Genomic DNA, 15,947 nt, shown 5'->3' with positions numbered 1-15,947 from the left:
TATTAAAGGATATGAATAATTTCTATGTGGAAATTAAAAATGGTAATATAGGGAGAAATGAAAATGAAGAAGAAAGGCAAGTCGATTTAGTTGATATCTAGATTTTTTTTTAATTATAGTTGTCTAATTTTTATGTATCTTAAAATAATTTACTAAAAAAAAATCTTTTTTTTTTTTCATCGTAATCAATTACGATGAGATAAGCGTCGCTGTACTTATGCTTTTTTTAATGCCGAATGGTAAGTTTAGAAATTATGTAATGATTACTCATTTTATTTTTAATATTATTTTATAAACAGTATGTATATAGCCAAATTTATAGTCACCTTATCGTTAGTTCTTTTTTATATTTTAAATAAACTGAAACTGCAATTTAAAATATTTAAAAGATAAAAAAATTTTATTAATCTTGAAATAGTAATAAAATGAAAACCTAAATAACAAACTGTAAGATTCATTATGATAAAAAAAAGAATATTTTCTTTCTTAATATATAAAAATAATTAATATCCTCAATTATAAATAATTTAATTTCTCATTCAAAATAGCAATTTTTTTTAATTTTAAGAAAATTTATCTTAGCATTAAAAAATCAATAATATTTTCATATGATTTAAAATTAAAATGTTTTTAAAAAATAAATAAAAATAGTAATAAAATTATTTATTTTTTTTTAATAATTCTATTTTATTATTTGTTTACAGGATTTTATTTTTAATTTTTAATTATTTTTTTTTACTATAAACTTTACGATTTTGGGGGGTATATTTGTATCTTATAATAAATAATATGATTCAAATAAACTATTAGAGAAATTTCATCCCTAAAAAATTTATCATGAACAGTTAAGAAAAATAGGTATAAGTTTAATATAACTAAATTTAGATAAATAACCTAAAATTATTTGTTAAATTTGATTTACCCCTGGCTCAGGGGAGGTACACAATCTTTCTTCAATGATTCTAAAATTCATTGTTTTATTACTATCGGGGCAATTCCTATACATGCGGTTTAAAAAAGTGAATTAATTATTAATTATGATTCTTTTTAATGGGAAGCCAAAGAATTATCTATAAAAAAAATTACTAAAAATATGACACGTATTTCAAAGATCCAGATTTCGGCCGATCATTAAATACGATCTCGATTTTTTCATATTCTTTACGGAAAACTAATTGATTTCAATGATTTCAATGTCAAATTACTTTTAGTTTAAACTTCATAAGTTAAAATAAGTCTTACATAAATGTAAATGAAAACTAATATTACTGCGATATAAGAATGAGCTTTTACCTAAAATGTTATTTCTAACTTTTTAACTACTAAATAAAATAAATCTATTATAATTAATTTAAAGCAATGATTGCAATTCTGTGCATGGCAGTAAAATTCTGTAAAAGGAAAAATTATAACGAATCAAAATTTTACCTTCCATATACCAACAAATTTATTGTTATATAACAAATTACGGCATCAATTATTAATTGTTAAGCCCGATATTAATAATATTAATAATGTTAGTTACATAATAATCCTTTTACTACTTGTTGATTTATCAGAATTCTCTTAAATTATAATTATGTATGAAGCAAATTTTTTTATTTAAACACTCGTTTTTCAAAAATAATTTGGTAAGTACAAATTTTTAGAAAATTTGAGCCGACCAATCGTGTTTTACTCCGCAGTAGATTAGAATTTATTTTTTACATAGATTTTTTAATTTTAAAACATAAAATAAGTATGATTATTCGTATCTTGACGAATTTATGGGAATACTTTTCTGAAGGGATATTGTAGAGATTTTAATGTACAATTATTTTGTTCACAATTAACGCTAAACTTTCCTTTAATATTTATAATATACTTGTTTATATTTAAATTAATTTGCGTTTTCTCGTCATTCATGTTTGTATGGAAAATTATTTTTCACTTATCGTTATTATTACTTTTATCGAATACTACTTATATGTAACATTAAAATTGATTTATATACTGTATATAAGCCGACACAATTTTCGTTTCCTATTTTTTAAAACGATACTTTGACGCAAATATTATTTAATATTCGTTTGAAATTTTATTTACATATTGATTTTTTTTTAGAAACAAATTGGCAACTATTCTTTATCATGTGCAACAAATTATTTATTATTTTGCATTACTCCTTGGTTTCTCACCCTTTTTTTAAAAACCTGTATATTTGCTTGTTGATCGGATGATTTTTCCGGCTCCCCCCCCCCTAAATAAATTAAAGGGATTTGTTTTTACCCTATTATTAAGCAAATTACGTAATGTGATCGCCAAGAAATGGTTTTTTAAATGGATTATAATCCCGAATCTTCGTTTCGTTCACTGAACCCTTCTGGGTCTCAAGATGAATCTCAATCTTATGGTAATTGTTCAGAATGTAAACAAAAACGAACCGCAGTAGCATGGTGTAAAAATTGCGATATAGCAATTTTTAAAGAAAATTTTTGTAGCTGGACTAGCGGAAATTCTATAATATGTAATAATACAAATGTAAAAATTACTGATTAAACCTATATCATTACTAAATTTGAAATAATTCATATAAATTTAATTCTTCATTTAACTACTTTAATATTATCGTACATTAAAAATAAATATTATTTGCGTATTGTTTAAAAAACAACCTTGTTCATTCAATATTCACATGTAAAAATGCGATAAAAATGCGATTACTTCGTGCAGTTCGTGGCATTCTTGATGTTAAAAAAAATCTATTATTCCACATGGTTTCACGGGCATTATTCCTAAAGATAGTTTTTTCAAAGTTAATGTAGTTAATGTAGTTTAATGTAAAATATTTTCAGAGGTAATTACGTAATTCCGCATGTCTACATTATGTACTAAGATAATCCCGTTCACAGAAATTTCGGCACATACGTACATGTAAAAGGTAAATCTTGTTAATAATGTGTCCAACCATTAAAATTTTTGTTTGATCCGAATTTTACTTAATCCGGCTTGAACAATAGAGAATAGATACTCATTGTTAGTCCAAGGAATGATTTTTGATTATTTGTTTTACGTATAAATTCTATACGATTGAGGATGTTGGGCTTTTAGAGCCTTCTTTTATATTTTTTTTTTTCGAAGAAAAAAAAAATATCTGTAAGAGCAATTTTTACCGAAAAAAGAAAATAAAAGAAAAAAACAAAGCTGGAGGTCGTGCGTTTGTTTGACTCGACCTCTGGGTCTCGGGATTCTGCTATAAATAGTGCAAATAATAAAGCTCTATCATACGGAAGTTGTTCGGATTGTAAAAGGCAGCGAACTTCTGCTTCTTGGTGCAAAAATTGTGATATTGCAAATTTGAAAGAAAAATTTCATAGTTGGACCAGTGGAAACTCTATGATAGATGAATTCATCCAATATACTCAATTAAAAGCAAACGACAGCACAGACTACCTTGAATGGATTGAATTTGATCAATTCGATCTGATTGAGAATACTAATAAACGAGGCGCTTTTAGTTCGATTTATTCTGCAATATGGATGGAAGGACCTACTTGGAATTTGGACGAAGAAGCTAAAGTATGGACTAGTAATGGTCCAATTAAGGTCATATTAAAACGATTGGATAATTCCCAGAACATAAATCAAGATTTCGTAAATCAAGTAAGTATGTAAATAAAAAACGCCAAATGGCTGAAAATTTAAATTAAAGTTTATTAGTTTTATTGGGCTAAATATTTTTTTAATCAAAAAAGTTATACAGATATTGTAAGTGTTTGCAAAGCGGTTCACTTGCAGATTATTTCGGTATTACTAAAGATCTGACATCGTGTTACATGTTCGTTATGAGATATTATGAAAAAGGAAATTTATATTCGTATCTTGACGAATCCATGGGAATCCTTTGCTGGAGAGATATTGTAGATATTTTATGGGCTATATCAGCTGGTCTTAATTTTATTCATGAACGTGGTCTCATCCACGGGCATTTACATGGAGGGAACGTACTGGTTGAGAATGAAATGTATTCGATAGATACTAAAATTACAGACACAGGATTACACGGTCCTGTTGATAAACAAATATCTTCTAAACAAATTTACGGCGTAATACCTTTCATTGCTCCCGAAATCTTTAATGGATACACATTAACCAAAGAGTCTGACATATATAGCTTCGGCATGATCATGTGGATGTTATCAGCTGGTGTACGCCCTTATTGTAATAGACCTCATGATTCACAACTTATACAAGAGATTTGCTCAGGAACCAGACCGAGTATAGTCAGTGGAACTCCACCTGTTTTCGCTAGATTAATGTTACAATGTTTAGATGCTGATCCGTTCAATAGACCAACAGCATCTCAACTTTACGAACGTTTAGGAAATTGGGTCACAGCAATATGCGACGATCCTGATCCGTCGGATTTATCTAATCAATTTGACATTGCTGAAAAAATTAAATTCTCAAATTTAGAACAGTTACATTTTAGCATTTTACCGTGTCATGAGAGAGCCATCTATTACAGTCGACCATTAAATTTTTCGGAACCATTTCTTTACGAAAAAATATAAAAAAGGAACATATTGTATATCGCAACATGAATCGCTATTATCGTTTATTTTTTTTTGCATAAATGGAAATACTAAAATCGTTAGTAAAATCGCGGGTAAGAAAAAAATTGGCTTAGATTGACATCCTAATTCGGTTTTACGCCGATTCGTTACACTATAAATTCCTTTCCCAAAATTCGTTTTATTCTTTTCATCATCGTTCATGAAGAATCACACACAAACTTAAATCGTAATTTCAACATTTATAGCAAATGTTTATTTATATCGAGTGTTGTTATGTAATTAACTATGTAATTTCTCACCATTTTTTTAAGATTTTTAACACAACCAACAATTAAGATTAATTTGACAATTTTTATTCACGTTAAATAAAATAACAATACATTCTCTAAACCGAATTGTTTGAAAAGTTTCCGCGAATAACAGTTGTGTGAAATAAATATTCTTGTGTCCTATATATGTCAAAATTTTAAATATGAAAATGTAAAATACGTGTCCTACAAAAAGTTTTTTATGCTAAAACGGGCTCATTGGCTGTTATAGGAGTGGGAATATTAACACAAAGTTAATCTGTCAAAAATTATTTATCTCAAACAAAAACAATGGTATTTTAAACCTATTGTTATATTGAATGCACTATCTTGCTTTATTGCTTTAATAAAAATAGATTAATGTTTCGATAATCTTTGCTAATCTTGCTACTTTAAATAGTTATGGTTAACGTTTTTATATATGGATAAATCTAATTGTAACAACCTGTTACGCGTCTTATTTGTAACAACCCAATTTTATCCAATTAAAATTTAAGATCAGGTGTAATTGTAAACAAAAACAAAAGATCAGTCGTGTAACTAAGACAAAAGAATTTTTTAAAAAATTTCAAGAAACTGCTTATAACTTAAAATTTTGTCTATGAAACTGTCTTAAGTACATTAAGTAAAAGTTTTCCAAATTAAATTTTGCATATAAAAATTTTATTTGTGAAACACATATTAAATTTATTATTAAAAAAAAATAAAAAAAGGATGTTACAAATAAAATATGTAACAGGCTGTTACAAATACATTTTTTCTTTATATATTTATAGTATTCTATCAAAGTTATAGTTAATAGGTGCTCTTATTGTATATTTAGTATGTTATTTAAAAATAATAATAACAAGATGATGAGATAATCATGCGCGTAATTTAATAAATATGATGTTAAAAAGTTATTTTGTATGCTATCATTTAAACTTATTTTGATCATATTCGTACTAAAACTTTAGTACTAATGGACACCGACACGTTTACTATAAGATTAATATGCAAATAAGTTGTTTAGAATATGGTTTTTGCAAATAACTACACGCTACATTAATGCGTAAGAATATGTGTAAATAAAAAATCTACTTAAATTATATTATTTATCTTTACAAAATTTTTTAAGGGCGGGTGTTGAATGTGCACGAGTTATTAATGACATTTTCAAGGCGCTTCCTAAGTTTTAAGATAGTTGTTTACTAATGAATAATAGTGAAATATATTCTCGTTTCAACACTTTTTACGAGGGGAGACATAAATAGACGGTATTTTTAACCCGAATGTCAACAGAGGCATCCATACCAAATCTACGCGAGGCCATCAAATATAGTCCATACCGAGACGGGTTGTTTATTTTGGAATTATTTGGATTAGAAAATTATTAAAATTAAAAACACAGTATAATATATAAAATCAAACAAAAATGTCATAAAATTATTGTTAGTAGTTATAGTTTTAGCATAGTATATTAGTTTAGTATTAGTATAGTTTAAGTATTAATTTTTATTAGTACTTCCATAAATAATATGGAGTTAGTAGATATATTTATACTATGTATTCCTTTTAATTTATAATATGAACCTGTTTACATTGAGATAAATAAAAGAATGCGCGTTACTAACATTACTAACAAAAAAAAAAATTATATTTATATATTATATAATCCAGTTGCTTACAGCTACTAACTAATCTTAACATTCTGCAGGTTAACTAGTACAAGCTTCAGGGGTTATTTGATGTGCATGCGCTTAACAGCTATTAATAAGCAATTTCTTATTGCTTATTCACGAAATCCGAAGCATTATAATCACATGATTATCTATAATCAACGTGTTACACCTGATCCTAATAAAATTGGCCATAAACGTGAGTTTGCCTTATAGTCCAATCACAAAAAAATTTGCCTTTAAATAAGCGACGTCAAACTATTTTATTGTCCGGATTCCGAAATGTTAGCGAAGGACATTCTGCTTAGACGATTTTGTCTACCATCCGCTGACGTCGCTTTTTCCTATTTTTGACTCCTTTTTTTTTGTATTTTATTGTGTTACATATCATCATATCTATTTTTCATAATTTCTTTTTTGAAATAAAAAATTTTATTCCGTGTTTTTTTTATTACATGTTAATTCCGAAAATGTATCATATTCACGGAGTTTTTACAGAAATTATGGTTAAAAGAATAAAGAATAAAGGAATACGCTCCCCAAAAAGAAGTCCATCATTAACTAGCATTCCCTTTAAACAACCAATTATAATATCAAAAAATTGTAAGAAACCAGAAATGAGTTTCATAGGGACGACCATATACTATAGCGAAATAACGATGTTCTTGAAAGACATATTCGTACTTTGATTAGAAAATTTTCGCAGTATAATTGTGACTACAAAGCTGTGGGAAGGCGGCTAGATGAGCTTGGTTATAAAGTAGTTTACCAAAACATAATGCTTACTGGGAAGATGGAAATTTTAGTAAGAAAATGACTCAAGCGGCTTGTAAAGAATTCCTTCAAGAAAATGTAGTCATTAAATAGCCTAAAAAACTATGGTATTTTAAACATAATATAGAAAAAACGATTACCACGAAATCCTGATGAATTGCAATAGTATATGATCGAAAAATGGAAGAGTTTTTTGGTTGATCAATGAAAAACGTATCAGCTTTTGATTGAAAGGATTCTTTATTAATCTATTATACATCATCAACAGTTCTCAACAAAATCAAGCTTCGGTCCTCCTACATTCTCAAATTATTTTTCATCCGCTAACGGAAAGTCTACTTGTAGGAATTTTCTCAAGAAACAGCATATATCGAATAAGCATTTAATTCACCATACCTTCGGATAAATATAAGTTAAAGGATGATGAAAGTAAGTGAAATCTATTTTTCATATTGAAGTAAATATTTATAATTATTAGATAAAAGTTTGACGAAATTATAATAAATGAATGTGATGCAATCATTGCTAAAAAAAAAGAATTTTCAATTACATTAAAGAAACAAAGAAAACAACACAAGGAATATTTATATCTTTAGGTAGCAGTACGTCGTACTGTAAACTTAAGTATGATTAAGATAAGATAGTAATACGTTCTACTGTAAAGTCTAACTATTTCACTAGTAGGATGAGTAAATCTGACGCGTGTTCTCTTTAAAAAAGATGATGAAGTCATGACAGTTGGGGTGTACCATCGACTAATTAGTAAATCAAAACTTACAGTATGTAAAGTATCATAAAAGTTTATTATTAGAGATTTTTTTTTGCGATCATTATAATTTATAGTAATCCCTGTTAAATTCACACGTCCATAACTCTATATTCTACTTATTGTTTCATTCCAAATTCTGTAAGAACGCTCCAAATAGCTGTTTTTTTTTCATATGATACTTCCCTTTTCAAGAAAAAATAATTAATTCAAGCCTTTTTAGCTTTTTTTAGATACTTCTCAATAAGAAAAAAAATGTTTTTCTTTAGTATTTTCAAAAAAAAAGCGAGGTATTACGTTGTTCTGTGTATTTGTCTAGGTCCAATTAACGTACGGATCAGGATCGTCACAAATTAGTTCGTAGATCCAGAGAAAACAAGTTGAAATTCCACTGACCGATCCTGACCGATCTCTTCTATAAGTTTCGACTTATGAGGTTTATTACATTAAAGGCTGATAACATCTCAAAGCTGTGAATATCAGATTCTTTGGTTAATACATGTCCGTTAAAGAATTGAAAAATACCGTATAACACTGACTATAGTATCCCGCGGGTCTTTTACAATTTATCCGATCTAAAATTGAATAATACCCGTGGGTACCTTGAAATTATTAGCAAATTTATATTTGAATCTTGACGAATCTACGGGAATCCTTCGTTGAAGATATTATAGACATATTATTGCTAATATCGACTGATCTTAATTTTATTCCGTCTCGTTTACGAACATTTCAATGATATTTCATTGTACCATCTAGCCATTACATGGAAGAAACATATTAGTTAAGGAAACTGGATTGCATGAGTCTGGACAAATTTTGACGTATTACCGTATACCCCATATCAATTGTTAGTTAAAAGATTAAATTTTTATTATCCATCAAATGAAATTTTGTCATATTTTTATTTAGGAAACAAAATAACAAAAAGGTTGTAAAACGTAATCACTAATTGTTTTATAATTTTATAATTTATTTTTATTTTTTTCACAGACTTCAAATTTAAAAAAACGCCTAGTTATACAATAACAAGGTAAGACGTTTAAAACTTACCAATTTGAGTATAGAACCTTTCGTTTATTAAAATGAAGTTTATACAGTCAAATGTACTAAGAAACTCAAATTTATAGTTACTAGCTTTTTTATCGTTATTTCCTTTATTTAAATAAACTCGATCATCTTTAAAATGGTAACAAAAAGAAAAACTCTAAAATTTTTACGACTTTTTTTTTATTAAATAATAATAATAATAATAATAATATGCGCGTAATTCTAACTTATTTAAATAAATTAAAGTAACCACTGCTGACCAGTGGTTCATTTAGTAAAATTATTCCATATATTGGAACTTTCTTGATAATCTTAACTTTTACTTTTCTACATGTATGTTGAAAAAAAAAAAATACAATTTCTACGCAGTTTAATATGGAGTATGAGGCTTACTATTTATTTTCTTCTTGATATTTAAGTAAAATGATTTACAGTATCATTTGATTTTGAATAACTTTATATAAATTTCAAAACTTAAAGCAATCATAAAATGTTAAATAAAATTACAATCTTAATTCATAATTAATTACGTAATAACATTCGAGAAACATAACTTATAACTAATATATTACGATGAAATTAAGTTTGTGATTCCTCATATATTATGATAACGAAAAAAACGAAGTTAGAAAAAGAAAATTCAGTAATAATAATCAGCGTTAAAAATGGATTAAAAGAATAGAAACCTAATTTTTTTTTTAAATCTAGACCAATTTTTTCTTGTCATAATTTTACTACCGATTTTAGTAAAAGTAGTATATATTGTATTTTTTTTAAAAGCGAATACGAATATAGATAATAATCAAATTGTTCTCTGCATTCGAGATCAATCTAATATCTATATCTATATAATAATTGTTTTGTGCGTAACCGTAACGTGTTACCTGTGTCACTTGTTACATAGCGTGTTATTAATTGGCTTAGCTACGTCTCGCTTTTTTTTTACATGTAACGAAATTAGGCATTTGAGTAATTGAGTTATATGTATATATACCGTTGCAAAAGCAACGGGTTAACGGCTAGTATAAATATAATAAAATTTTGAATTAATGAGTGGTTTCGAAATTATTTTGCTGAAGTACAAAAGTATTGAAATCATCTTGTTGTGAATGAATGACATTATCCTTCAAGTCTTCAACCCAATTGTATCTTGGTGAGTATGATCATTGAATGAAAAAATGGATCTAAAATAAATTACGCGAGAATTTATATTTTATTTAGTAAAATTACTTTGTAAACATTAATAAAAGCGGAGAAAATGTACTCTTTAGACATGATTCTCACAATTGCTAATTAGAGAAATTAGAAATGTTTAATTTATTTCATAACAATACATGTATTCTTTAATATTTCATTTTCTGGATTTGTAAAAATAAAATTTTAGGTATGTTTAATTCTAGATATCATTTTCGTAAGTGTAACGTGATTTAGTTCGTCACATGGTTTACTACAAGGGATTCTGGTTCTGTACTGCGATCCTATAAAAAAAATTCCCAAAAAATTTTTAGTTGTAATAAAAATTCCTTTAAGAATGTTCACTAATTTGTCTAGATTTAAACAGAAAAAATTGTTTCTTGTTTATTTTACTGTAAACAAAAAAAAATTTTTTGTTCATCATAAATTCGTTAGTTCGCTCTTAAGTTAAACAAAAAAATCATGTCATTGTTGACAAATCAGTTAATCATATATAGTATATCATACCAGCTTACTAATTTACCAAAAAGAGAATTTTTTTTGATCGGTCTTATTAGACCGATCGGTTCTAATCGGTCCGGTCGGTCCGGACCGGTCCGTTAACACCGGCTACAAAAACGTAATGTATATAAAACACTAGAAATTGTAATTTTTCTTTAATTTTAATTACCATGCAATTAATAGATTTGATTCATTTGTTTACAAAATTAATCATTTTAGCTTAATTCAGAATTTTACGTCCGTAAAATTTAAGTTTATTATATATTTAATAAAATTCTTTTTCTGGATTTCCCAAAACCTTCTTTGTGATTTAAGGTTGTTCAGAACACAGAAAAATACGGACTTATGACATATACACTGATTACTGTACTTCATTTTATATTCATTTTTCATCTTTTTTGATAAAAACACAATAAACAGCCACGTAATCTTCTAAAAAAAAATCGAAATATTAATTTGAACTTAATTGCGTTGTATAAACAAAATAAATAAATAAATAAAGCATTGCCTTTTCATGATAGCTTGTAATATAACTATAACAGCTGTAAGATCATAAAGAAGAATAAATCCTATAATAATATTATTATTATATGCGTGTAATAAATTTTAAATTTTATGCTACGATAAATTTACACATCTTAGATAAAATATTCTTTTTTTTTTTCCACTGCTCATATAATGTGATGATATAATGTGATGCGAATTTCTGTGAAATTTTAAGATACCAAGATAAGATGGCGATGATTATCAAGAACAAAAAAAAAATAGATTTTTAGATATTGCTACTAAAAAGGCTAGGCTAGGGGTAAATATAAATTAAATAGACATCAAAGAACAAGAGTTAATCATAAACTAAATTATTTTAGTCGTATTTTTAATCATCAAATTTGGGAAATCGATTAAAAGAAAGGCTTTTAAAAGTTTATTAATATAGTTAATGTAAAATATTTTCAGAAGTAATTACGTAATTTAGCATTTATACATTATTAACTCATGCACTTATATATAATACAAGAAGTTAACGCAGCAGTAACACAAATAGATCAGCAGAATAGTTTCCTTTATTAAAACGCGCCTTATTTTATTTCGGTTTTGTAAAAAGTTTATTTCAAAAATTTATGATAGAAAAGCAGAATAAAAAAAAAAGGAAAACAAAACCGATAATATATTTCATTTTTTTTTGATCAATAACTGTTCTGATCTGAAAATGCAAACTGTAATTCGTTAAATTTTTTTCAAATTATTATCAATCTTTAGCATGAATAAGTAGTAACTTATACTAAAATCGATAAGGTTAGGCAAATGACACGGATCGTTACACCGAAAATATGTCTCCTTGTTTTTTTCTTAGTGTATTTTTCTTTTTTCAAATTATTCATATGATATCTGTAATTTTTTCTTTTTTATATATATAATGATAAAACCAAAAATCGTATCCTGAGAGAATATATACAAATATTTTTTTTTCTTTATTCTCCATTTCATTTTTACATAATAGATAAATCTTCGAGTAGTAATACTGTATTTATATTTTAAGTAACTATTCTCGTATGGATGAAAATTTACAACAATCGTTTATTTATAATAATTCCGGCATTGAAACTGATGAATCATTTGATTTTTCTACCGCAATTCAACAAACTACGCAAAGTCAAGAATCTTCAATAACGTCTCATAGAAATATGACCGGCATGTCAAATACATCATATAACTTTGCTACTTTCGATGTAGCAGCACATACTATGCAGTATCAGCAGATTTTACCGAGTTTAAATTATTTAAAGTTTTATTATTTTTTGCCAAGTGATGTCAATTTTTATCTTGTAATTTGTAAAATCATTTTACAAGATTCTTTTAATGATCATAGTAATCATTATGATCATGAATTTTTTTACCAGCATCCAAGTAATCCCTCTATAGGATATCATGTTACTTGTAAATTACTTTCATACCCATTGGTAGAAAACATTTTGAATAATGAAGTTTGTGGAATGAATTTTGATACAAAACCATTGTCTTTAGATCAAAAATTCAATCTTGAACAAAACTTGAAACAAAAACTTTTCTATCGAATGATCTGTGATAGAAACACAAATGATGTTGGGAATAATGAAATGATAACACAAACCGTTTCATCAATGGCAGACAATCAAAATTATAATGATAGTGATTTTTCAAGCAATGAACATATTACTCACCAAGATACAAATGGACTGCCAACAAGAAGATTTCAATAATTTTAAGCTTCAACAAAATAATTTCATATAAATTCGTATTACGTATTATAAGCACAATATATAATTGGCTTTTAAGTAAAATTATGGTAAGAAAAAATTGGCATAGATTAAAAAGAAAAGAATTTTCCAATCCTTTTAACCTAATTATAACGTTAATTATTATAACCGAGTTTTTTTTTTCTAACTTCGTTTTTTTTCGTTGAGGAATCACAAACTTAATTCATCGTAATGTACTAGTAAATATTTTTTAGAGTGCTGTTATGTAACTAATTATGAATTTCTAAAATTTTAACACAAAATTCAATTAAGCTTTAACAAATTTTATTATTTTATTAGTTTAACAAGAAATCCTTATTTATCTTTTTTTTTTATTAATATTTTTACTAAGATTAAGTTTTAAATATTACTAATTATCCATACAAATTTAAATAAAGATATTCAATGACATACTATGAATCATTATCTAGGGGGTAAATGATCATAACATATCAATAAAAGTTTCACAAAATATTCCATCCCATTTTATAAGATGCAAAAAAATGAATATTGCGTTGAACGCTTGAAGGAGATAGCAAGATGTGGTAAGAGAGAACGGAATTATAAATATATTTTCTTTCAACTGTTATGTTACAGGCACGAAAAAGAAATGCTTTATTTTTTTTATCCAATTGTTTCAAATTTTTTTTTTAGAACTAGATGTAGCAGGCATGTTTTATCTTACCGATTGTTTTGTTTTATCAAATGTTCTAATATCTAATAATAAAATTTTTTTTGTAAATAATCACAGGTTGATCCCAAACAAAACCGAACTAGTTTAATTATATCCCAAGTTTCAGAATTTCATTGTTCATACATTTACGTGTAACATTGCTATAATTTATAAAGAAAATATTAAATTGATTTTTTTTTCCTTTGGAAAGTTTATTGTTTTTTTTTCATTTTTGTGAGTTGAAATGTTTTTTTTTCGGTTTTTTGAGCCGAAGAATATTTTGAAAAGTTTCTTAATATTTTATTTTCTAGGCGGATGCATCATAATATATTCAAATCATTTTATTTACAAAAACCTTAGAGATGATTGTCTAAATGTTCACGCCTGAAAAATACAATCAATTTTTATATTTTTAAATTTACAAAAAGAGAATTTTTTTTATTTTTTTATTTGTGGAATTATCCATATAAGGAATTTATTTAAAATGACTAAATGACAACTTCAAATGGCATTTGATCGAATGTGAAATGCCTTTACCTTATAAGTTTAAATGTTCTATAAATAGTATTTTATCGGAGTTATTTTTTTGTACTATTGGAGTACTACATCGATGGATTATGCATAAATTTTCAATAATCAAATATGTAATGTAGATGAGAAAATAACCATGCATAGATACTTGACGGAAGAACAAGTTTACAATCAAAATTAAAGAACGATGTGAAGAGTATTGTGATGTAAAGAATGTAAGCAGCTTAAAGCATGATTAAATACATAATTATTATGTTAGTACAATAAACTACTAAGTTTTATAAATAAATAACTCATACGGTGTCCCAAGTACTTTTATAACTATTCTAGTTAGTTCATAACTTCATATGATAAATAAGATAAATTACTGTAAATGGGTTTTTTAAGGGTTTGTTGTGCCGATGAGCGTTTCTTGTTGGAATTCTTTATCGAGATAGTACTAAATCAAAAATATCTAAAGAAAATAATCCGTTACGTTTTCGTATATTTAATAATATGAGTTATCATCAATTTATCGAGCCATAACTCAGTTTCATATAGACAAGATATATTTCAGCACAAGATTCTTTGAAAGTAAATATAAATAAATGAATTTTTCGTCTGTGACTTTTGTTAGAATTATATGCAAAAGGGTAATTTTTAATACAGAAAGTAATACAGCAATAACCCATATACAGTAGTCACACTGATAAACGGGTTGGAATAGGGCCCCTGAATACGCCACAGTTTTATTAATGAACTTCCGCGGACAAAGGTCATTTCCGTACAAATCCGTACGTTAAACTTCAGGCCTTATATTTATCTGTACACTGAACTTTTTTTTAATAATCATATTTCAGAAACTTCATAAAAATTTTTTATATTACTTTGAATATTTGAAATTTCTTGACTATTTTTTTTTTTTGATTTCATCAATGCTTCATTTCTAACTATGTTAGCATTTTTGAACGAATTTGAATTACTTCATTTGCCGAGATTCATATTTATGATTAAATTAATTGACAAAAAAACGATAAAAAGTATATTTATATGTACGTCAAACCCCTAATTCGGGAGTAAATCTGTACGCGGAGGTAAAAATTTATTGTAAATTTGTACGTGGAGGCAATTTTTATTGTAAATCATTGTTTACTAAACTTCGGCAATCAGATGATTCCGTAATCGGGATAATCCGGGATACACTGCACGTTCATTATGTCCAATCATTATATAGATCACTAATATCAGTACCCGAGCAATATCGTAACATTATAGAATGAACCAAAATATGTGTAGATCCTTCATTTTTTGATAATTCCAGGCGGAATTACGTGATTTTTGCCCTGAAAAGATGCGTAGAGCTAATATTAATATGCGTGCTGATCTTTTTTTACCTATTGTTCGGAGTCTTGGGACCAAATATTTGGAAATTACCAAAATATTACCGAATTTTTCTGTAGAAGCGGGATAAGATTTTATTTTTTTTTACGTTCATTCTCTATTCTAGGCCTTGTGGCTAATTACGTGCAACATATACTATAAAACACATTTTCTTGCTATGCAGATAATATATTGGATCCCACTCATGTGTACAACATTAATAATTTTAGCTTGATACGTTAAGTTTATTATGTATTTAATAAAATTCTTTATCTGGAATTCCCCAAAACCTTTTCTAATTTAA

At 26.6% G+C, this 15,947-nt stretch overlaps 3 protein-coding genes across 3 annotated transcripts; all 3 read left to right on the top strand.

The window, feature by feature from the left end:
* Positions 1 to 2,319: 2,319 nt before the first annotated feature.
* OCT59_028170 (uncharacterized protein) lies at positions 2,320 to 2,538 on the top strand (the record flags this gene model as incomplete). Its single annotated transcript, XM_066147116.1, has 1 exon — positions 2,320 to 2,538. The coding sequence occupies one exon, from the start codon at positions 2,320 to 2,322 to the stop codon at positions 2,536 to 2,538; it is 219 nt and encodes a 72-aa protein (XP_065993862.1).
* Positions 2,539 to 3,375: 837 nt separating this feature from the next.
* On the top strand, positions 3,376 to 4,553 carry OCT59_028169 (uncharacterized protein; the record flags this gene model as incomplete). The annotated part of the gene is made up of 2 exons (XM_066147115.1): positions 3,376 to 3,642; positions 3,735 to 4,553. 2 exons carry the CDS (start codon positions 3,376 to 3,378, stop codon positions 4,551 to 4,553), a joined length of 1,086 nt encoding a protein of 361 aa, XP_065993861.1.
* Positions 4,554 to 12,357: 7,804 nt separating this feature from the next.
* Positions 12,358 to 13,044, top strand: OCT59_028168 (uncharacterized protein; the record flags this gene model as incomplete). Its single annotated transcript, XM_025324093.1, has 1 exon — positions 12,358 to 13,044. One exon carries the CDS (start codon positions 12,358 to 12,360, stop codon positions 13,042 to 13,044), a length of 687 nt encoding a protein of 228 aa, XP_025187948.1.
* Positions 13,045 to 15,947: the final 2,903 nt, after the last annotated feature.

This window comes from Rhizophagus irregularis, chromosome 8 (genome assembly GCF_026210795.1).
Source record: "Rhizophagus irregularis chromosome 8, complete sequence".
NCBI classification, from domain to species: Eukaryota; Fungi; Glomeromycota; class Glomeromycetes; order Glomerales; family Glomeraceae; genus Rhizophagus; species Rhizophagus irregularis.
The sequence above is the reverse complement of the archived record's forward strand: the minus strand, read 5'-3'. Positions and strand labels throughout refer to the sequence as shown.